General features: G+C 44.6%; 2 protein-coding genes across 2 annotated transcripts; one reads left to right on the top strand and one right to left on the bottom strand.

Moving 5' to 3' along the window:
- Positions 1 to 66: 66 nt before the first annotated feature.
- sgms2a (sphingomyelin synthase 2a) lies at positions 67 to 10,705 on the bottom strand. Its single transcript, XM_052084498.1, has 7 exons — positions 10,501 to 10,705; positions 5,960 to 6,436; positions 5,177 to 5,294; positions 4,412 to 4,565; positions 3,667 to 3,833; positions 3,425 to 3,566; positions 67 to 1,420 (listed from the first exon to the last, which is right to left on the bottom strand). Exons 2-7 carry the CDS (start codon positions 6,379 to 6,381, stop codon positions 1,116 to 1,118), a joined length of 1,308 nt encoding a protein of 435 aa, XP_051940458.1. The 5' UTR covers positions 6,382 to 6,436; positions 10,501 to 10,705; the 3' UTR covers positions 67 to 1,115.
- Positions 10,706 to 11,698: 993 nt separating this feature from the next.
- Positions 11,699 to 23,190, top strand: papss1 (3'-phosphoadenosine 5'-phosphosulfate synthase 1). Its single transcript, XM_052084482.1, has 12 exons — positions 11,699 to 12,012; positions 12,697 to 12,811; positions 12,894 to 13,129; positions 14,186 to 14,324; positions 14,440 to 14,558; positions 14,647 to 14,760; positions 15,410 to 15,521; positions 16,851 to 17,056; positions 19,206 to 19,341; positions 20,066 to 20,334; positions 20,816 to 21,045; positions 21,512 to 23,190. The coding sequence occupies exons 1-12, from the start codon at positions 11,950 to 11,952 to the stop codon at positions 21,648 to 21,650; spliced, it is 1,878 nt and encodes a 625-aa protein (XP_051940442.1). The 5' UTR covers positions 11,699 to 11,949; the 3' UTR covers positions 21,651 to 23,190.
- Positions 23,191 to 23,336: the final 146 nt, after the last annotated feature.

The following is a 23,336-nucleotide window of genomic DNA, read 5'->3' on the forward strand; positions in this document are numbered from 1 at the left end:
CAACAGAATGGTTATCAACGTGTTTTACATTTATTATAAATAAAAATCTTCAAAGTCGTCATTCAAATTCTAAATGAAATGGTACAGTCAGAGCACAGGTTAGAGAGTAAATCCATTTTCACATTTCAACCATTATCCGGCCAATAAAATGATGGTCCACTGGTCATGTGACAGACACTAGAAGGAATTCAAAGTCAAATGGCTCTGATATCTTCACTGACCAATCTTGCTTGCTGTTTGACACCGCAGTGGAAATGGTTCAACACTTTTGTCACTTCGGATCAATTCTGTTGATCATTGTTGCTCTCGCCGTCAATCCGTTTTCTATAGCTCGTCCTCATTAGGATTGGGGATGAGTTGGGAGTTTGTCCAAGATGACTTTGGGGCGAGAAGTCATACACAAGTACAAACAAACAAACAAAAAAATACATTCTATCCCTGTTAAGTCTCACCCAGTTATTAGTTTGAACTGTTATTCACGCTTTAAACCAGTGATTTGCAAACTTTTCACCCGAAGTACAACCTCAAAAAATACTTCTCTCTCCATGGCCAGTACTTTAAAAAATAGCACCAGCAGGCTTACGGATATATCAGAAATGATTAAAATTGTGTGCTGCAAAAAACAAAAACAAAAACAACAACAACAACAACTCTAAAGTGGTCTAAAGTGATTATCATGTAATGTGTTATACTTAATAAAATATGATTCCATTGGTGAATCCACTGGTAATTCCTAAAGTGCCACACTTGTTTGTAAAATGCCGTTTGTGTTTCGATGCTTTTATGGAGCACACGTCCCACGAGCGGGGAACGTAACACACTGGAAATCACGGCTTTGAATGACTTATATAGGCAATGAGAACCATTTTAAAATTACTCGTGGTTTCTCTGATTCATGGGTTTGCTCAGTTTCTATTGCCTGCAAATAGCGGAAGGTTATTTTATTCTTGTATTTTACAATTGAATTGGATGCAACTTTATTGTCAGTGCATCTATTTCGAGTCTTAAACCCAACATTGCAAGTTTTTTGAATGCGTGAGCACGCACCAGTACCAAGGAGACGGAAGGTACATGACTTTCGAAGACTTAAAAAAAAAAGAATCACAAATGACAGCCTAACTACACTCCCCAAATTCCCTACGTGGGAGGTCACATATGCGTGTGTCGCAGTGACCGTACATGAGTCTCCTGACCAGACTGGTAATGTTCCTCCATGCACAGGAAGAGCCGTCGTCGCGCCGAGTCATGCTAAGGGCTCGGCTGGCGACTTCCGACGACTTGCATCTGAGCGCTTGTCCCTCATGGTTCAAAGAATTGAGCCCTATCAGCATGACCCTATCTCCCGTCGGCTGCGTAGCGCTATCCTCAGTCATGGAACTGCCCTCACTTCTCTGGTACAACACTAGCAGATATGGAGCGCCTGACAAAAAGACAATATAGGGTTTAAAATGCAACATCATACCTCAATGCATATAACCAACTGTCCAGGAACGATTCATGTTCATACAGGCTAACCTCGATTTAAGGGACCTGGAACCAACCCGGACAGATTTCGAGTCCGGAATCGGACTCACTATACTCCGATTGTCATAGGAGAAGAAAATCGTGTCCAGTGGTGTTTCAAAGTCAATTAGTTTTAGAATTGGCTCGCGTTTAGCCACAAAGACTGATCGGGTGTTTCCGGCTTGCTCTGATTTCCCGTCGTAGCCAAACAGCTTTATGGTAAAATAGAGCAGACCAAGAGCATGCTAATGTGGCGGCCATGTTGGCAGGGGCGACTGTGCCTTCAAAGGTGAAAGAAAGCATAGACCTTCGCTTAGCGTCATTGTACGCACGCAAATCCAAAACTAATGTCAGATCCATATATTCATATCGATGGCAGTTAAAAAAAAAATTTACACAGGTGCTGGTCGCGTACACTATTTTGAACATGTTATTTTTGGTCCAGGACAGTTTGTTTGTCAAGCCTTTTCTATGGCATCACAGTGTAAAAAAACGTGAAAAAAGGAAGCGAAAACATTGCGGCTCATGAACACCCAGAGATGTCACAGTTGTGAGGGAGAATCTAAATTGTGGCCACAATATACAGCTCAGGAAAAATCTAAGAGATCAATGTCATGCCTGGGACTTTTAACGTTTTGGCTAATTCGCAAGTGCAAATAAGACACTTAAGTGTTCTTAATTGAGTTTAATACAAGGCAAATACCACATCGATGATACACATAAATAGAGAGGTTCTAAAATCAAGTTTAATTAATTATTATGAATAATAAAAACTCATAAAGGCAGTTTTGGTAAACACACACACACGCGCGAGCGCCGGCACACTCACACGCACACACATACACAAACTAAAGTTGAACCCACTAAGGCAGTGATTCCCAACCACTATGCCACAACACATTTGTGTGTTGTGGGAAATCATCAGGTGTGCTATGCAAAATGATCCAATTTTTTTTTTTACTACAAATTATGTAACCTTGTTCATCAATCTTTGCTGGCAGCTTATAGTGACAGAACGTGAATTACTACCGCCAAACATCAACATTATTTCAGGAAGTACTTCATATTCACTACTAAAGTACTATATACTTTGGGGTACATTTTTGAATGATGCTACGGCATGAGTTAGAGCTGCATGTTTATGGCCAAAATGATAATCATGATTATGTTGATCTATATTGTAATATTGTAACCTTCGTTATAATCACAATTTCCCTCAAGCAAGGAAAACATCTGTATGCCTTTGCCGGTGCAAAGTAAATATGACTAAACTCTGAAAGAGTAACTGATGATAAATAAAAAGAACTAAAATTGTACCAAAGCATTTAAAATTTAGAAATGGCCAACTGTGTCAACATTTGTTTTGCAAATACGAAGTCAAGACAACAGATGAGTAGTTTATCATGATGCTCCTCATCTCCAATTTTTGCTGCGCTTTCTTCTCCCAGCACGACTTGCTAGCACTCTTGTTCCATGCATTCGCCCCCTGGTGATTGGCTGACTGCTTGTCATGAGGCATCAGATTTTTGGGGATGTAAAATGTGTGTCTTGGCGCCTTAAAGATTGGGTAACACTGGACAAAGGCACCTTGTGACAGTCATAGTGAGGTCCGCTCATTGAACTTTTTTTTTTTAATTTGGAAGTTTACTTTAGGAAGTGAAGTCACTATAAATGCACTTCAAATGCCACCTCTGCGCTAGAAGCTGGCAGAAGAATATCTACGGTAATACGCACGCACACACGCGCACAAATTGAGAAACAGCCAACTATGCAGCCGTTTTAAATTACAACAGCAAAAACACAGACAAAACATAATTAACCTCCTTGGCAAGTTTGTCTGGTGAACACTGCCACCCCCCTCCCCTCCCCTGAGTCTGTCACTCATCACGTGTGCTCTGTACCATCATGGAGTACTTCTTACAAGGGTTTTTCAGGCAGGCGGGCGCCCAGCTGATGGGCCAACCGTACACGCGCGGCACGGGCGTGTTCACGTTGCGCTCCATGAAGTTGAACAGCGGGTTCCACCAGGTGTTGGTGAAGTAGTTGTTGGGTGAGCACTCACACTGCGCAGAGGGGGAGAACAGGACGGCAGAAAAATAAAAAATGAACTGACAAATGTAATGTTACAAGATAGCAAACTAGTTGTCGAGATGTGACACCTACCTGTGTGTTGGCCATGCTGTGGTACCACCAGAAGAGTCGCGTTGTGACAAAGTAGCCCACCACCACATCCACGCTGTAGTGCTCGTGCGCCACCAAGATGCACACCACGCCCACGGCACTCAGCAGCCAGCACATCAAGTGGTACCACCAAAACGAGCGAGGTGAGTCTGCGGGGGAAGCCCACCACACGGCAAAGGAGTGACGCCAAACAAAATGAATAATTTTCTCTCATTTTAAGTTTAGAGTGAGACCGTGACTTTTGAGTTTAATTCATTCTGTGACCAAGTTTGAAACTAAAATAAATGTTCCCCATTGAAATTGATTAAAAATGCCTTTAATTCGTTACACCCCACCAAATAACGGCACTTTTTGTTACATGTTTTTCAAATATAGCAGTATACAGTATTGTGTAAAAAACTAATAAAATAAAATGCGAAGAAATAAACTGGTTTCATAATAAATTCATGATGTGCTGTAGTATTTGTGCGTCGGATGTGTGCATTTAAGAGGCGTTGACAGGTTTGTGACGTCAGGATCTGGAGGTGGGGTAGCTCGGTTGGGTTAAAATGCAAGTGTGACCTTACAGCAGCTCCTAGCAACTGTTCTCATTTTTTACATGTGTTTCAGTTTGTCCCAGTCAGTAAACACTTGAAAGTGCATCCATACGTACATAGGCGTACACACACAAACGGCAAGTAACACACATGCTGTATACATAAATGCAGAAAAATAAAAAATGACTCACATTCCTTGATAAACAGGTAAGTGAGGGTGAGCATCACAGTGTGTCCACTGAACAGGAAATCTCCGCACATAATATGAGAACTGGTAATGGACAGGCCGGCGCCGGAAATCAACTTCAGAATTCGCTGGAACTTGGCATACGAGTCCCCATACAGCTGACGAAAAGCAAAGCCAGTGAGGTTGAAGTTGTTGACGAAATGCAAGCAGTTCTTATGCTCACAATAGCGAGACCGCAACACAAGTACAAAAACTCCAGAGGCGGGTTGATTGGGGTTTTACATCTTGATGTTGGCTAACATCGCGTGAATAAAAGTACAAAAAGCGCTCAGACAGACTGATATGGGTTTGACATTTTGCCTTGTAGTCCGGTATTATTTCTAATAATTAATGGTAAAAAGCCAACATGCTAGGGGTTGGTGTAACGGTTTGATATTTTGCCATGTGTACAGCCACTATTTCGAATGAGAAGTGTTCTCATGCTAACATGCTACCGTGCCAGTTGGTATGCTAACATAGCAAATGTCTGCCGGGCTGACGAGTTTGACGTTGGAATGGCTTGAATCGGTTGAGAAATGAGAACGGACAAGGTAAATGCATCAAAAGAGCTGCATTCATTTGGGAAATTTTGCCATGGAAAATTTGCATTGGAATACTAAGACGGCAACTCGTGTTCACGCATGAATTGAATGATATGCATAACAGAAGAAAAAAGCCCCATTTCTCTTGTTGGTGTTGCTGACACCTCCAGGGTTTGTGTCATGCTTACCTTGGGAGCGCAGCTGAAATGCATACCGGGTACAGGGAGGATGGTGATGTACATGGTGACGCAGCGGTACAAGTACAAGGTGCCCAGGAGGAAAAAGTAACGTCGGCATACGATGGACCTGCAACATTTACCGTAAATTATTAATAAGCGACAAAACATGGACAGTATTGGAATTTGCAGGGAACATTTTCTGGACATTTTACTTTTAAGTTGCTTGTTATTTATAAAATATATTTTATCCAAAAAAAAACAAAAAACTAAAACATCTGATATGCTACTTTTTGTGAGGAACACAAAAAATTTTGTTATTTCGTGGGTTATTCATTTGAGCCCCAAAATTATATGACCTATAAAGTTGGTCACTTTTGGACCGAATTTGGGTTCTTTTTTTACCAAACTGTTTTTAGGGTGTATAGGAAAAAATATATACCGGTATTTAACTTAGACAGCATCAGGTGAGTCTTGATCTTACTTTTGAAAACACCAACAGTCTCTGCTCTCCTGGCGCTCTCAGACAGTCACTCGCAGTAACGGCTAAATGCAGCCTCTCTGTACATTTTGATCTCATTCTTGGAATAATTAAAATGCCGGTATCAAGGAGCTCAGGACCAGCAAGGACATATTATGGCACATTATGATGGCCCAAGATGGCACCTTGAGGTGCAACATCTAACACTTTAATAAAATACTTATTTGCCGGCCTACAAAAATCTCAGGCGAAACATTACTAAAAGGTGATAGCAACATATTTGAAACAGATCTCGGTATGCATACGCTTCTCACTTGTGGTTGAAGAAGAAGAGCTGCAGGAACCAAATGGTAACCAGCACGATGCCATTAACCTCCGTAACAGTGAAGGCCCACTTGACTCTGTCGATGTATTCAAAGAACGTGTCGGGCAGCGGCGGGATGCTCTCTTTGGGCGGAACCCTCTCGTGCACCACCGTGATGACCACCGTGGTCAGAACCAGGCTGAGGCCGGCATAGAAGAAGAGAAGCGTCGTTTTCCACCACTCCGGAGGCAGGCGGTTGACCTCGGGCTCCTTCATGGAGATCTTGACGTAGTCATTGTGCCTGCTCTTGCGGAAGCCCCGTTTGGTGTCGCCTGAGCCTGGCGTGTGCGCAGGGCAGGGTTTTTTGTCACCGCTGGACCCGGCACCGCCTTCCATTTTTTGGTTCATGCTATCCGCCTGGGACGACGACATGGCTTCCTGCTCTGTCCATTCACAGGTGGGACCCCTCTGAATGGAGGTGGAGGGACTGCAACAGGAATTCCATGCATTCTTTATTTGGTTCAATCAATTACAGTACTTTTTTGTTATTGTTTTGAATAAAAAATTAACTCTGACCAAGATTATTTTATAAAAATCTGTCCGCTTTCATTTTTCCATTTGCCTGTGACTATTTGTGTTTCTGTGATAAATTCAACGTTCCTCCTTATTTTCAGTCATCTGCAAATCTACATGTCAATCGGCGCCACGTTGGGTCAAATAATTTTCAGCTGCAGACTGCAAATAACACGGGCGATTGAAGCTAAGAGACTCTTGCGCTTCAAAATCATTCGATTCTATGTGCATTCGGGGCCCAAATCGGCCAGAAGACTTCATCAGCAGATATTGGCTCCGTTAAATTCACCCGGTGGTTTCTTTGCCCATTTTTTCCCTTTTTACTCATAATGCATTACACCATAAAACACCCCCCCCCCCAAAAAAAAGTGACTGCTTTTTTTAACCAATGGTTGGAAAAACTAATACTAAGGAACTAAATATTTTCAAACAGTCAAATGTTGTGCCTGTAAGTCAAACCTTTATTGTTGTAAACATTGAGGACCAAAAGATATTTTTTTTTCTTCTCACAGTAAATATTTTTGAGTTAATTGGTTGATTCATTGCTTAATTGGAATTTTATTCTGTCAAATTTTGCAATTGCCATCGGTTTCCCAAAAAAATCCGGTTGGGTCCAGTTGGGTCCTACCACATGTTGTCCAATTCTAAACATCGAGTGAGAGTGGATGGAGCAAGAAGTGAAGCGTTTGTAAGATGTCTACAATCACAATGTTTTTCAGTGTGCTCCACTTAATGGCCAATGGAAGTCCTACATCAAGCGTACGACGTTCTCCACTTTCAACATTTTCATTAGTTCACATCTAAAAGGTTTTAAAGGGCGCCTTTAACTGCTAATGGCTCTGGGGATAGCAATCCTAACCGAGAGCCTACTTAGGATGCATAGACAATGGGATGTTTACTTGTGGACAAATATGGCACCCGGGCAAAGAATTGGGATAGAAATAGACAGGTATCATGTTGCTCCCGATCAATTTTGGGAGGGAGGGACAAATGACGATCAGTCTGAGAATCGTGGATTGTACACTGTGAGGTGCGGCTGATGGATGGCTGCGAATGACCACGTTTGACAGGCGGGGAGGAGTCGCAAAGTTGATTAACGGCGGCCGCGTGCAAACAACACAAGATCATTCGCGCCGCTGTACATGAGGTGATGTAACGTCTATGTTGCCGGGAACCGTCGTGTCTAGCGATGCAAAATAATTAGAAAATCACTCACAACTGCCTAATACTTGAATGCATTTCATTTGAATGAAGAAATATGAAGATTTTTTTTTCCACCTGTCTCCCTGTTAATAGGGTCGACTGGGTTGGATGGCCTGAAAAATGGACATGATGGGGCCTTAATCTCATTAAATGTGGTTGAAAAAGCAGCAAAAATACAAACAATTGGGACTTCAGAAGCATTATGGGAAAAATTGCTTTTTTTTTAAGTTAGCTTCTTTTTGCACTCTATATATATGTATATATATATACTGTATATATAAAACACAACATAGTAATTGAAAGATTTCCTGTACAGCCTGTAAAGGTCTGAGGATGGTTGCAGTGTAACCTGGAACGGAAGAATCACAATATTTCCCATGAGGGAAATATGCTTTCAAACATGGCATCACTCTTTAGCAGTGTTCAAGCAAGTCTGCTCTGACGGGAAGCAAAGAGAAGTCTTTTTTTTTCCCACCGGCCAGCGTGCCCGCCAGTGCTCTGAAGGGAATGAGTGGTGATGGAAAAATGACTTTTAAAAAAAAACAAGAACAGCAATTCCACATGTCCACACGGCGTAATGGATAACTTGGCCGGCTGCACTCAACCAGGCTATTTCCAGAGAGCCCGGATGAAGGCTGTGTTTTATACTCCACAAGAACCAGGGCTGGGCCTCCATTTTGGGGCCTCGGTAATAACATGCTACGACAGCTCCCCACTCATTTACCTCCTGGCAGCATGTGGATTGTCTCCATCAAAGGCAGTGACAAAAAAAAGTCATGTCAAAAGGCGGAGCTCTCGTGGAAGGCTCCAGAAAGTTTTCTCCTTTTTTTGTCGATATTCAAGCTCTGAACATGCTGAAATGTTTGGGTTGTGTTCCCGCATATTTGTTCCCCTGACCTCAAATTGTTGAGACGAAATCCATCGGGTTTGGAAGAACGGTCAGCTGCGGTTGGTTATGACTGGAACTATCAATGGACTGGCCATGTTGGAGGTTTATGACCACAGGTGGGGCCTTACATCTCACATGTAGCTGGGCCCTTAGAGGAGAAATTGGGTGGCCCAAGATGCCTTGGACGTGAGATAGGGCAGACCTGGATGTACCACATATGGAGTGGACATGAAGGGGCCTTGGAACACATGTGCGGTAGAGGTGGTAAAGCCACGTGTGATGCGAAACATGCTTACTCTTATTAGACAGGGTGGACCCGGGTGCCTTCGGGCCTCAAGTGTGGCGCACGTACGTTGTCAGTAATGACAGGCAGGACCGGGCGTCTCCCTTGGAGGGAGTCTGTCTTAGATACACACACACACACAGTGTTAAACACCATGTTCTAGAGGAGACTCATGGGTGGGGCAACAGGTCATTTGCACTGTCTTGTAATTACACTCTCTCCCTTTCAGGCGGGCCTCCCAACATCTGGGAGTTCGCAATCGAATTTAAAAAAAAAAGCAACGCAGCATTGCAAATGTTTTGATGCTTCTATTTCAAAGTGAGGTTTTGATGCTGCTCTCATCTATGATCAATATGTACGACGCTACTCAGAATTGATCTCATCGCATGTGTACGCATTGTTTACGTGCAAACCTTTAACGCGTACTTAACCACGGAAACACAATAAAAGTTGAACGTCTTTGCTTGTATGTTCTCGTCTCATGCAGGTAAGAAAGCTACAGTCCATGGAGTGTACGGTATATCGACCGCCAGGTAACTGAAACCTAACATGCATGTTTTTGGAATGTGGCAGAAAGTCAAATACACAAATACACAAACCAGTACGAATGTCATCGTGTCACACACAGCTTAAACATTGGATCTGGGGGTTTTTTCTGAATATGAAACATCTACTGTGCCTACATTGTTTTGATTGACATGATCAGAGGAAAATTCATCGGACTATCATTGATAATTTGCAATTTAATTTGGTTTGCAAGCTGCCATTGTAATTATCCTTCGATGTAGCCGGAAGGCAGAGAGAGAGTACCAGGACAAAATTCGCCCGAGAAGGGGAGAACATGCAAACTCCATACCGGATGGATGTCTGGTAAACATGCTAATCACTAGGCCAGAAATCACCAACCTCGTGCCCGCAGGCACATGAGTGGCCCTCAGGCCTGTTCTAAACAGAGCTCCCGAGTGAGAGGACATTGTGATTTCCTCGGAATGTCGTAGGAGCGATTATTTGAAAATTAGAACATTATTGCATGTTGGTATTCTTCTGTTTCTTGAATCGCTATGAGAAATTCTTAACTTGATCAGTGTCTTTGCATGCCATGCATTAATATCATTCATTTTGATGAGAACTGTAACATGATTCAAGGTAATCTGAGTACCGGTACATGTGTTCTCTCAGAAGTGTGTCCAACTGGTGGCACTTTGCGTTCATCAGCATGTAAGAATATAGTTCTCACTTTCAAAAAGGGTGCTAGATTGATTGATATAGATAAGATAGATACGACCACGAGGGAATGATAATCATAAAGATCATAATAGTATTTAACCTGCAACTGCTGATTATAAAACCCACAATCTATTATTTCTTTGTTTCTCTCGAAGGTTGAGGGGGGCCGATACAAAAAGCCCACCCTTACAATTGTTGATACTAAATCATGATTTTTGACATTATGAGTCTTATACTTTGGGTAGCTTGGTAGAGACAAGTTACATTCTAATGGACAGCACTGCAAAGTACAACACAGAAAACACCGTTGAATGGATCCCTCTCGAAATGCAACAGTAAGTTTTAGCAAGAGTCCCGTGTTTTGGAGGAGTCTTACCTGTCCTCGTCGGTCTTCGGGGTGTCTTGTATCGTCGTCGCAGTGTCGGCAAGTGTGTGCAGAGGATGCTTAGCTCTTTGGGCTCAGGGAGGAGTGCTCCGGCTCCTCCAGGGACAGACCCTCGTCTTCCGGGGCTCGCTCCTCCCCGCCGCCCATCGTTCGCCGTGGGCCAACCGCAACCAGACTGCGCTCGCGCTTCCGCTCGCGTCCAGACTGCGCTCGCGCTTCCGCTCGCGTCCATCCCATTCGGTCACCTTCGAATGTCAATCGCGTCGACTCACTCGGCGTCGACGTCACACAAGACGGGCGTCATAAAGCCAAAGCGGTGACGTTGGACTCTGACGAACAGAGGTGTGCGATTCGGCTTTTGGTGTGCTGTGCATTGTGTTCGGATCGAGGGCGGCCTCTAGTGTGCTGCCCGATCATTTATGGGCCCTTCTTTCGAATTTCACTTCATATAAATAAATACCTAAGATGCTGTTAGAAAAGCATAATGCTTATACTCCCAGGTTGGATTTTGATGTGAATTAACTACAACAAGACAATATACAAACAAAGAGCAACATTTTAGGGAAGGTCTAAAACGCCTCGTGTCAGCCCAAGATTTAACGTTGGTTAGAAAACCACGACCACTTAAAGTGTACATCTCTGCCTGTACCCACATCAGTCTCTGAAAGCGCCGTTAAGCTTTTTTTCCACATTAAGTGCTTTAGACTGTTGCCACAATGTGTGTATTTGCCGACAAGGTAGTTATTTTTCGCTCATGTTAGCAGTTTATGAATACACGTCACTTGACATCATGACTCAGTTAACAAGCTGACTCGGTTATTTATTAACCGGCATTTCGAATTTCTTTGGTTTTTGTCGAGTGTCAATTTCACATCCGACTGCACACATGGTATGTTGAAAATAACGAAATGTGGAGAAATGGGGTGATGACCAAATTACATCAATTGAACACTGGATGTAGATTGAAGAAATGTAGATTTTGAATAGTAACAATGTTATCAAGTAAGGCTCATCGGTTGCTCTGAGGTGAGTTTAAAATTTCTGTTCTTGTTGTTCGGAGAGAGGAGGGTAAAATGGGAGGCTCTGGCATACAGTACAGTCGTATTGTCCAGACGCACAATCTGCAGTATTTCAGAAGATGGCGGTAATGCACTAAAAGTTATTCGGCAACCGCCAGTAGATAGAAGAAGAAGAAGAAGAAGAAGAAGAAAGGAAGTACATCACAGCTCCGCCAGGCGACGTGGCTCGGGCTCCCTCGCTCGTCTACCGGTTTCTGTCGGTCGCTCCCTTTTTCAATTTGCCGAGGCTTTCCTCAGTGCTCGAGTGACACCTAACGGCATCGGGTTGGGCACGCATCACAGGTTGACGCGGACAACGGATCCTCAGATCTTAAAAGCGAACGAAAACGGTGGAACAAAGTAAGCGGATCGGCGGGCTGATATGATGGAGACATACGGAAACTCGTACAAGAAGCAGAAGCTGACCAACGCGCCGCAGAATTGGGTGAGTGTCTCGAGCCGCGATCACCTGGCCAAGGGTCATTCGCCTGACCCCGTCGAGAAATCAGACAACTACGTTACGTTTAGCCCGTTAGCAATAATGAGTAGTTTCCCGTTTATGTGGACGGTACAGTTAGCTTGTTTTGAATGGTTTGTGTTCGCAACTAAGTTAATGCCTGGACAGCCCGGACATGACTGGTGACCACGGGTAACGGGGAATCAGAGTTCGATTCCGGCTACAGTGTATCATCAAGGAATTAATTCAAATACATTTCTGTACGCCCCGTTTGAATCGTCGAGAATTTTTTTGTTCTATTTCGTTTATTTTATTTAAATACTATTTAATCTGCACGGTGTATAAGATAAGAAAACCTTTATTAGTCTCGCAATGGAGACATTCCCAATTCACAGCAGCAAAGTTATGAAAGGAGGACGTAGAACAACAAAATATAGGAGCTGCTGCAAGGGCAGCCACTCTCGTTTGTTCAACGCAAAACGAAAACAAAACTTGATCAAATCCAACATCATTGCGACAGGTTACTGGATCTTGACAAAGTTTACAATGAGAAAAAATAGTTGATGAGATGTTAATCAAGGAGCAATTAATGAACAACTCGTGGCCACAATCGACCCAATTCCTAAGGGCAAATTCAACCACCAATCAATTTTAATTCCTGAATCAATACAGGGGGCGCAGCGTGCCACAAATGTCACTTACCAAGCGCACCACGTCAGCAGGAACAAGCGTGGGCAGGTGGTGGGCACCAGAGGTGGCTTCAGAGGATGCACCGTATGGCTCACTGGTAAGTTGTCAGACTTGGCTGGGTCTGGTTACATCTGCACCAATTTGTGATTGATTTGATCGTTCTTCTTTTTGCGGCCAAGGTCTGTCCGGCGCTGGGAAGACCACGGTGAGCATGGCCCTGGAGGAGTATCTCGTCTGCCACGGCATCCCATGCTACACGCTTGACGGCGACAACATCCGCCAGGGTCTGAACAAAAACCTGGGCTTCAGCCCCGAGGACCGCGAGGAGAACATCCGGCGCATTGCGGAGGTGGCGCGGCTCTTTGCAGACGCCGGCTTGGTCTGCCTGGCCAGCTTCATCTCCCCCTACAGCAGGGTGGGTCATGGAAATGGAAAGAAATTGAGCGGTTCTGATAAAACTGGGGCGGCCCGGTAGTCCAGTGGTTAGCACGTCGGCTTCACAGTGCAGAGGTACCGGGTTCGATTCCAGCTCCGGCCTCCCTGTGTGGAGTTTGCATGTTCTCCCCGGGCCTGCATGGGTTTTCTCCGGGTGCTCCGGTTTCCTCCCACATTCCAAAAACATGCGTGGCAGGCTGATTGAACACTCTAAATTGTCCCTAGGTGTGAGTGTGAGTGCGAATGGTTGTTTGTTTCTGTGTGCCCTGCGATTGGCTGGCAACCGATTCAGGATGTCCCCCGCCTACTGCCCGGAGACGGCTGGGATGGGCTCCAGCACCCCCCGCGACCCTAGTGAGGATCAAGCGGTACGGAAGATGAATGAATGAATGAATGAATGATAAGACTGCTTTTCGTGGGGATTCCATGTGAAGTGTCTTATCGATTCGCATTGGGTTGGAATGGAAAAACAGAAATGCAATCCATCTACATTTTTACAGCGCTTTCGTAGCCACACCCTACCTCAGCTGTCCTCGGGCAGCTGGAGGGCTACACGCTGATCCGGTTGCCAGCCGATCACAGATCACACACACGCAAACAACCAGTTGCGCTCACTGTCACACCGAGAGACAATTTAGAGCGTTCAGTCAAGCTACCATGCGTGTTTTTGGAACGTGGGAGGAAACCGGCGTACCCGGAGAAAACCCACACGGGCACGGGACTGGCATGCAACCTCCGCACAGGAAGGCCTGGGCTGGATTCGAACCCACGACCTCTGCACTCTAAGGTGGCCGTGCTAACCCGCCGACCACCATGCTGCCTGCTTTAGCTCAGAGCCCCGTCTACTCCAAATTTACACCTTTTTGAAGTTGAATTTCACTTGAGCAATGTAAAGTTTTTATTTGATTCAAAAGAAGTGTTTGAATTTCTCTTTTAAGAAAAAAAAAGCTGTAGAGCGCTTGCTCTCTTTTGTGCCATCATCAGTGATCAAAAAATAGTTCGGCCCAATTGTTTCTCATGACCGAGCTGTTTGCAGGATCGTCTCAACGCCAGGAAGATCCACGAAGCGGCGGGGCTGCCTTTCTTTGAGGTGTTTGTGGACGCCCCGCTGGACGTGTGCGAGCAGAGAGATGTCAAGGGCCTCTACAAGAGAGCCAGAGCGGGCGAAATCACAGGTAGAGGGCTTTTGACAAGTCCAGCTGTGGGATTCCTACTCGGAATGTTCTGACAATGAAGTCATAATGCACTCGTGAAGCATAGAAACCGGACATTTTTCACGCCGCTTCGCAGGCTTCACCGGGATCGACTCAGAGTACGAGAAACCTGAGGCGCCTGAACTGGTGCTGAAAACCGACTCCTGCAACGTGAACGAGTGCATCCAGCAGCTGGTTGACCTGCTTCAGGAGAGGGTGAATGCCGAGCCAACAATTTCCCTGCAACCCGTCCGCCGGGACCGTACAAATTCTCAATTGGTTTGCGTTTCTGTCATCATCGCAGGACATTGTACCGGTGGACGCTTCCTATGAGGTGAAAGAGTTGTACGTTCCAGAGAACAAACTGGACCTGGCCAAAGCCGATGCGGAGACGTTGCCTTCTCTTCAGATTGGAAAGGTTTCTCCTTTTTCAGAGAGCAGGGATGGCAATCTTCCGCGGATACGCGGAAATCCGCTGTTTTATTTCTTGAATTGATCATTTTTCTGAATCGTCTAAATCCGTTGAGAAAATTTTAGGGGGAGGCGGTCAGGTACCTTATCGTCGAGTTTTCACGAGCTCTCCCGATCAGTCTTTCCATCTTCAGATTGTAAACAGTCCTGCGATTGGACGTGTATGATGTCTTACTTTGTTGTGATTGGTCGCTGTGTCCAGGCCACGCCCCTTTGCGCTTTTTTCATCACTAGCCATTGCCATCCCTGAGAGAGGCACAAGCAATTGTATTGAGGCTAACCACCATATTATGACCACTTATGCAATTTGTTGAATCGGTACAAGAGCTGTCTCATATATTGTGCCCTTACAGATATAACACGGCCCTTCTTTTGTTTGAACAAAAAAAGACAGCGACACCTGTCAGTATAGTTTGGTGTGGTTTTCCTGCCCGGCAAACTACAACCACTATGTCGGGACACTGTTAATTTTAGAAGGGAAAGTGACAGTTTCAGCATTTTGTTATCCATTCTAAATCCATAAACATTGATTTTCTATGACATTCAACTGTCTGTAAAGTAGACTTACAGATGTTGATTGCACGTGTGACCGTCAGGTGGACATGCAGTGGGTGCAGGTGCTGGCCGAAGGCTGGGCCACACCACTCAACGGCTTCATGAGGGAGCGGGAGTATCTTCAGTGTCTCCACTTTGACTGTCTGCTGGATGGTATTTGAAAAATATATATATTATTATTTTTTTAAGGAGACGCAGCATTGTAGGGGAAACTCAAGACAAACCTCTATTTTTCAATATGTTCTATGTGCCATCACTATGTAGTTGAAACACTGTATTCTGATTCATATTGGCTTAGTGGAAAAAGAATTAAGCAAATTAATACATGCATTTTCATCATTTAAAAAAAAGTGACGAGAAGCAATCTACCGGTAGAAGAACACCCACCCGTTTTCAGTAAAAGAGACAGACGATATTTATTCGGTTGTTTGCTTGGCACCAATGCAATTCGTTTTTACAGTGTAGTTGCAGTACACCAGAAAGGCCACTAGATGGGGGAAAGCTTACCTTGGGAATTCTTTCCACTTGGACATCTGCAAAATACCAGAAGTAATGCATTTAATTTAACAAGGCATCCTGACTATTGACAGCTTCGTTCAGATTCAAAAAGAGCAACAAAAAATTCTCTTTGTTTTGGCAATGAAAGGAGTTTTGAGTGCGATTAACTGCAACTTATGCTTCACAAACGTTCCAAGATTTCCCATGTGACCCTTTTCCAATTCCTCAGGCTTGAGCTGTTCTGCCAAATGTTTTTGTTACATGCCCACGCATAAAACATTTTTAAAATCAAAGGGGGGAAAAAATAGCATCGCTTTTGTATCATTGTCAGAATTTGGCAGGTGCTGATGACAACGGCTGTCCAAGCATGAATATCCTCAAGTAAAAAAGCAGAAATGATAACTCGAGTATGTAAATGAGGTGTCGACATGTCCCAGATTGACATGTCATTCGGCGTGCCAGTAAACTGCAGCCGGTGAGCACGAGGAATTCCTATTTTCGATGTCAATCAAAGCCGGCGGCCCGTTGCTAACTGAACGGTCTGCTAAGATAAACAACAAAAGTCCTATTTGTGTCTGTCTTGCTGGCTCGTGTGAGTTTTAATGGGAAGCAGCTGCTCGGCCGGCACATTGGGACGAGACGACAGCGCGCCGGGGGTCCGTATGATATAACTTATCAGCATGCGTTCACAATTCAAGTTCTTGAATCATATGAGCATCATCTAACAAGGCCAATTTATACGTTTTTTTTGTGTGAACATTTTCATTCGGCGGCGTGGTTCCTATGTATGTGGGTAATAGCAGGTATGTTTTTGCTATGTTAACCCAACAATTTGGAATAGAACATGATGTGCGAGAGCACTCACGTTTTTCATGGCAAATTCTCAAAATGGTCATCAAACGCACTTGGACGCACTCGGCATTATCCAAATACCCGACCCAACTTGAAATAACTGCTGATGAAAATTTTCACTCTGTGCTCCAGGCGGTGTGATCAACCTTTCAGTGCCAGTGGTGTTGCCGGTGGCGTCGGAGGATAAAGAGCGCCTGGACGGCGTGACGGCGATGGCGCTGGTGTACGAAGGCAGGCGAGTGGCTATCCTTCGCAACCCCGAGTTCTACGAGCACCGGAAGGAGGAGCGCTGCGCCCGCCAGTGGGGCACCGCATGCAAGAGCCATCCTTACATTAAGGTCAGTAGCCAAACGCAGACTTGGAATGATGATGGCCAGGGTGCTTCAGATAGGCGCGGGGCACAACCTGGGATGGGATTTCGACCCCCCCCCCCCTTAATTGTGTCCCGTACTTGCATGATAAAACCTTCATTAATTATACCAGCTATGTTTTGAGTAGGGCCCGACTTGATTACTTGCCAGAGACACCCCCAGCCCCTCCATATAATATACCACATACTGGATGTCAAAGATTCAAACTTTGAACACCACCAAAAATGAGTGATTTTTTTTAATTTTATAATTTGTTTTATGTTTAAAGTCAAATACTAAGGGATGAAGTATTGTCAGACAGTCAAAAGTTGAGCCTGTGATTCAGTTCTTTATTGTTGTCGGCATTCAGGGACCAAAAAGTAATTTTCTTCAATACTTACGTTTTTTTGTTTTTTTAAATTTGTCTCCCCATTAATCTGTTATTGAGGTTTTATTCTGACGAGCACCAGAATTGGCCTGAAAATAAAAAAGAAATCCTGATCAGTTGAGCCCGAGTTTTGAGTAATTTTCGATCACCGATTTCTGATTTTTACATCAGTTGCCACACACGTCAAATCCGACAATAAATCTGTTGACAAAAAATACTTTGACATTAAATGAGTCTGCGCTCATCCCACGTTTTGAGTAATTTTCGATCACCGATTTCTGATTTTTACATCAGTTGCCACACACGTCAAATCCGACAATAAATCTGTTGACAAAAAATACTTTGACATTAAATGAGTCTGCGCTCATCCCACGAATGCTCTTTCCCCCAGTCTGGACTCAAACACTTTGTTTTCATCCTGACGACAGTTTTCCAAAAGCTCACTTTTCCACCCTCTCAAGCTCATTTTCCGTGCGGGCAAAGGCCCACAGTTCATTAAAAAACATCAGTTTCTTTAAAAAAAAAAAAAAAAAAACGAGCAATGTTTGTGTGGGCAACACAGGTGGTGCCGCTCACTTTCTGACCGACCCCAACAGGGCAGCTCTCAAGGTTGGACGAAAGTGCGCACTTCCACGAGCAGGCGTGCCATTAAAAGACAAATGTTTAGACCCAGAACCGTCCTAAATCCAAAGTGATGAGCTTCCGCACAAGCACGCTTCGTTGCCTCGGAATCAGCGCTGATAGAACACAGATCTGATGTGGCGTCTGTTTCACTTGGCTGATGGAAAGACTGAAAAGCAGGGAAGCTGTCGGGGTCAGGCGCTCCTCCTCCCCAATTTGTCCGGACGCCCGGGCTAATCTCCTGATCTCCCGCTTTTGGTCCAGTGGGCTTTGGCAGGTGTTATTTCTGGATGCCGACTCACTCTCACTGAATGTATTGTAAATTGTTCCAGTCTGTTGCTGCGAGGCTCAGGTAGATAAGATAAATAAAACTTTTTTTCCCCCCTTCTTCCACAAATAGCAGACGGAGCTCGGAAAGGCGCATGTAACGTAACGGCGCTATTTTTTTTAGAAGAATATAGTAGAATTTTTTTGTATGAAGCTGTTCACCTGCAATTCGGAATCGTAGCAACACGATCTGCCAACGCTGCGCCCTTATTCACCAGCTGCAAAACCGGTCACGTCCGGCCGTCTTAATGCGTGTTGTCAAGGTAACGCTTTCTATATGAGCGTATTCACAATGATACAACCGTAATAGTTCCCCTATTTCTGTTGGAAGATGGGAAAACACACGAGCGCAGTATACAAGGTCTTCTGACTAACATGACAGCCGCTGTCTCACTTCCACCGCCGTTTCGTGACAATAACATCGAATTGATGACAGTTACTTGGAACGGAGCGCACAAAAATAACCTTGGGCAGCGAGCCACACGATGTTTCACCAAGTCGAAAGACAGCCATCAAACCGGTATTTTTTTTTTTATTTAAAGATTGCTAAAACAGCCTGTATGCTTGCTGACCTCTTTGAGTGAAGAAAATCTTTTGAACAGGCTCTACTTTGGATCTATTTTGCGAGTGTCCCCGCTGTTTCAGATCTGATAAGTCTGGACTTTATTAGACCTTGGCCTGGCGCCACTCCAGCTCTCCTCCACGCTTTATTTATTTATTTATTTTAAACGGCCCGCGGACGTCTCGTGTCTGGACTGTGTTTGCGTTCAGCGTTGATCGCCGCTCCGACTCCTGTTTCAGATGGTGATGGAAAGCGGCGACTGGCTCGTCGGTGGCGACCTGCAGGTCCTTGACCGAATCTACTGGAACGACGGACTGGACCAGTATCGATTGACACCCACCGAGCTCAAACAGAAGTTTAAAGAAATGAATGCAGGTATTTTTTTCTCTTTTTTGCAGGGGCCAAGATCATCAGTGATGAAAGTCCTGCGGATTTTCCCAGAATTCCGTGTTTACAAATTTTCATGAAAATTCCTCTTGAAAATTGAGGAAAAAATGCCCAAAATTAATCCGGATATTAGTTGACAACATTGAACAAACACGCGTTTGAGTTTGTTGTTATGATGTTATACGAGCGTATCTAACACTAGGAATAGGAACACCCCTTGCCTTCACATTCTCATGGCCTCGCCATATCTCGGAGATTTTGAAATTTCGAGGAGAACGGAAGCCACAAAGGGTGTGCGTGTGCACACAAAAGGCAGATTAATCATTGAATGTCGAGTATTTGAATAGCGTTTAGTGTAAAGTAATTCATGCGTGATCGGCCAGCGCAATGTTCAAACGGGTAGACAGGCAAGCCGACATACATACGTGCAATCGATGCGAGTGTTAGGAACACGTTCAAGTGGCCATGGCTTGAGGAAAAGGACTTTAACGGAGATTTTTTGTCGTCTATATATCTAGATATATAGACATCGTTAGAACTTTCAGGAAAGTCTCTCATCTCTGGATCATTAAACCGACAGCAATTGAAAGTGCTTCCTCCCCACCAAACTCATCCCAGCATTCCTCTTTGGAGGTAGCGCACTAGAGGATAAGAAACCCTTAAAAAAATCAGTGAAGACGCTAATTCCATTCCACGTTTCCTCCCTCCGCAGATGCCGTGTTTGCCTTCCAGCTGCGCAACCCGGTTCACAACGGCCACGCTCTCCTGATGCAGGACACCCACAAGCGTCTAACAGAGCGCGGTTACCGCCGGCCCGTGCTCCTGCTGCACCCGCTGGGCGGCTGGACCAAGGATGACGACGTGCCGCTGCCGTGGCGGATGAGGCAGCACGCCGCCGTGCTGGAGGAGGGCATCCTGAACCCCGACTCCACCATCGTCGCCATCTTCCCCTCACCTATGATGTACGCCGGGCCCACCGAGGTGAATGCCTCTTCCCTCGTGTTTCCCAACCACTGTAGGTTCTTAGAGAAGCACCGCCCCGGAAAACTGGAAATAATTTTCCCTGACACCAGTTTCACCCATTTGCACAGAATTAGGCCGACTTGTCAACACAACTCAACAGATTTATTGTCATTTAACCCATATCTGAAATCTGCAAGCCATCAACCCAGGCCCCACCAAAAAAAGATCAGAGTCCAGTTTCAAGTAACCATTTTGGTTTTGGTTGCTGATACTTGGACAAACTCTATGGGCTAATCAACTCCCAGGTGAAACCAGCGAGACTGGGCTGATGGGCAGCGCGAAATTTCCAAGCTCCAACCCCCCCCCCACACACACACACACACACACACACACTTCCCCCGACTCTGTTTCGTGAAAGTTTAATTGAAACGTTAAAATGGTTGCAGCCCGCTTTTTTGGGTCCAGATTTGCCAATCAGCATGTTTTCCTCCCGTGACAGGTGCAGTGGCACTGCCGTGCTCGAATGGTAGCCGGCGCCAACTTCTACATCGTGGGCCGCGACCCCGCCGGCATGCCCCACCCCGACACGGGGAAGGACCTGTACGAGCCCACCCACGGAGCCAAAGTCCTCACCATGGCCCCAGGTCTCATTACCTTGGAGATAGTCCCCTTCAAGGTCGCCGCATACAATAAAGTAAAGCGAGCCATGGACTTCTACGAGGCCAAAAAGTGAGTAGCGTGGCACCAAGCGGCTTGACCGGGCATTATTTCCCCCCGTTCTTTTTCCTCCTCCTTAGCCGCAAGTGAAATGGCAAAGGAAGAAAAAAAAATCTGAACGGGGAGGGTGAACGTTGGTATGGACTATGTCTTGTTTCTGTTTGCCCGTGAAGCACAATATGTGACATGGAGTTTATCAAGAACATTCCGTACGGGAACAAAACTTCGAAGGTCGGAACAGTTCACTCAGTTTTTGTTTGTTTTTGTTTATTTTATTATTTTTTTAAAGCTCAAAAGTGACTCGCCACAGCTTTTCCTCACATTATCATTTTTCGATATACATGGTGACATTGGTATTGTTTAATTCTGACTCTAAGAACAGTCTTCCAAAAGCATCCCTGTTTCCTATAAGCATATGTTTCCTCCTATAATATTGAAGCCAAGCCAAAAGTAAACCTTTTAATGTTCTCCCCCGCAGCCATCAAGACTATGACTTCATCTCGGGCACACGCATGCGCAAGATGGCCCGCGAAGGCGACAACCCTCCAGACGGTTTCATGGCGCCGAAGGCCTGGGCTGTGCTGAAAGAATACTACAAGTCTCTGGAAAAGGCATAGACGGCGTTCTGCTTGGCAAACAGGGAACACTGAAATTTTTTTTTTGCCATTTAAACAGGCCGATGTTGGGACCATTCAGTCATTGCTCCTCACATGGGTGGTTTTTAGTTACGTGCTCTATGTACTTTATTAGATTTTTTTTGAGACATAGTTTATTGGACACCTGTTGCTGAAGAGATGGTTCGGATTAGAGTCTCTCAGTCAAGATCACTATAAAGTGCCTTTGTTGTCCTCATCAGAATCAACTGTCATCGTCTCAATGTAGCAAAAGAACAAAAAGGAGGTACTTGAAGAAGTGACAAAATATTTGCACACATACAAATCATTTCAATTCTGAATGAATGGGTCTCAAAGTCAACACTGACATAATGGGGTAACTGCCCCTTTAAGAATTCCTATGGCGTTTTCGGTTCAATTATGATTATCCTTTTGGAAGCGGTGGCTGTAAGCCTAACATATCCACGGAAATATGAATCGAAAGTCACATATTTTCTCTACAGTACACAGTCGGCTTGCTAAGTGAATCACGTTGCAAAAATAAGGGACCAATAAGTGCTCAAAGAACGCTCACATGAGCCAAAAATGTCCACGCTGTCACCAGGGCAATCATTGTCCGCTTTGCACTTAAATGTGTATATACTGTATATAAAAATGTGTGGGAACGAAAACGCTATGACATCTTCTTATCACATTGAAAATGGAGTTAAATTTTCAACTCTTTGAAAATCGGAAAGTCTCAAAGGCACCTCATAGTGATGTTGACGCAGCTCTGGTTCTAAGGGCTGTATTCATGGTGGTCCACGTCGGTTATGGTTGCCCTCAGATGAAAAATCGTAACTATGGAATCATATAACTGTACTAAAAACAACAAAAAAAAGTTCAGACGCTTCGTCAAAGTTCATCTGGTCTTGACATTGCACTTCTCTGTCACAAGCACTGCGGCAACCTGAAATTACATTCCATACAACATGGTGTGTGACCTGGGGGGGGATTGATGGCGTGATTTTGAAAACTAGGGGATTTAGGATTTGTACATTACTTTGAGGCTAGGGTACAGATGACTTATTGGTCAGGTCGTCACTTTAGCGTTAGCAATTTGGACTTTAATGTTGATTTGATACAGGGAGTTTGGAGCTGGGGTGGGGGGGGTAAGTTATGATGGTTGGGTACCTAAGATCTCACGCAAAGTGTAGCTGTGTGTGTCTTTATACCGTAATCTTGCGTATTGTAAATGTTGAGTGCCTTGGAATCAGGACACGCCCACGACCATGATACAAGTATATTTAATTATGATCCACCGTTATCACTTTTTAACTTTATTTGATTTTTATTTTTTATGTGCGTTTGTTTTCCTACCAAGCACATTTTGCATGTCCCAGTGCTTCTCCAGTATTTAGTGACAGCTCGTCTAAGGTTGCTAATGTGTTCCATGTGGCATTTCATCTTCGACGCGTGTAATCAGCCGCTTTGTTTTCACCAGCACGGGATACCCTCCTGAAGCTTACTCGTCCAGTAAAGCCTTTTTAACTCCCAAGCAAAACGAGCTTCATTTCATTTGTCTCATTACGCAAGAGCGTTCTGCCAAAGGTAACAGACACTCGAGCTTATGAAATGTGATGTCAGGACGACCTTGAAGCAGTCCGCTTCGCCGTCACTCCATCAGCTGTGTGTTAAAGGAGACCCACC

Source organism: Hippocampus zosterae, chromosome 13, assembly GCF_025434085.1.
Source record: "Hippocampus zosterae strain Florida chromosome 13, ASM2543408v3, whole genome shotgun sequence".
In the NCBI taxonomy this organism is placed as follows: Eukaryota; Metazoa; Chordata; class Actinopteri; order Syngnathiformes; family Syngnathidae; genus Hippocampus; species Hippocampus zosterae.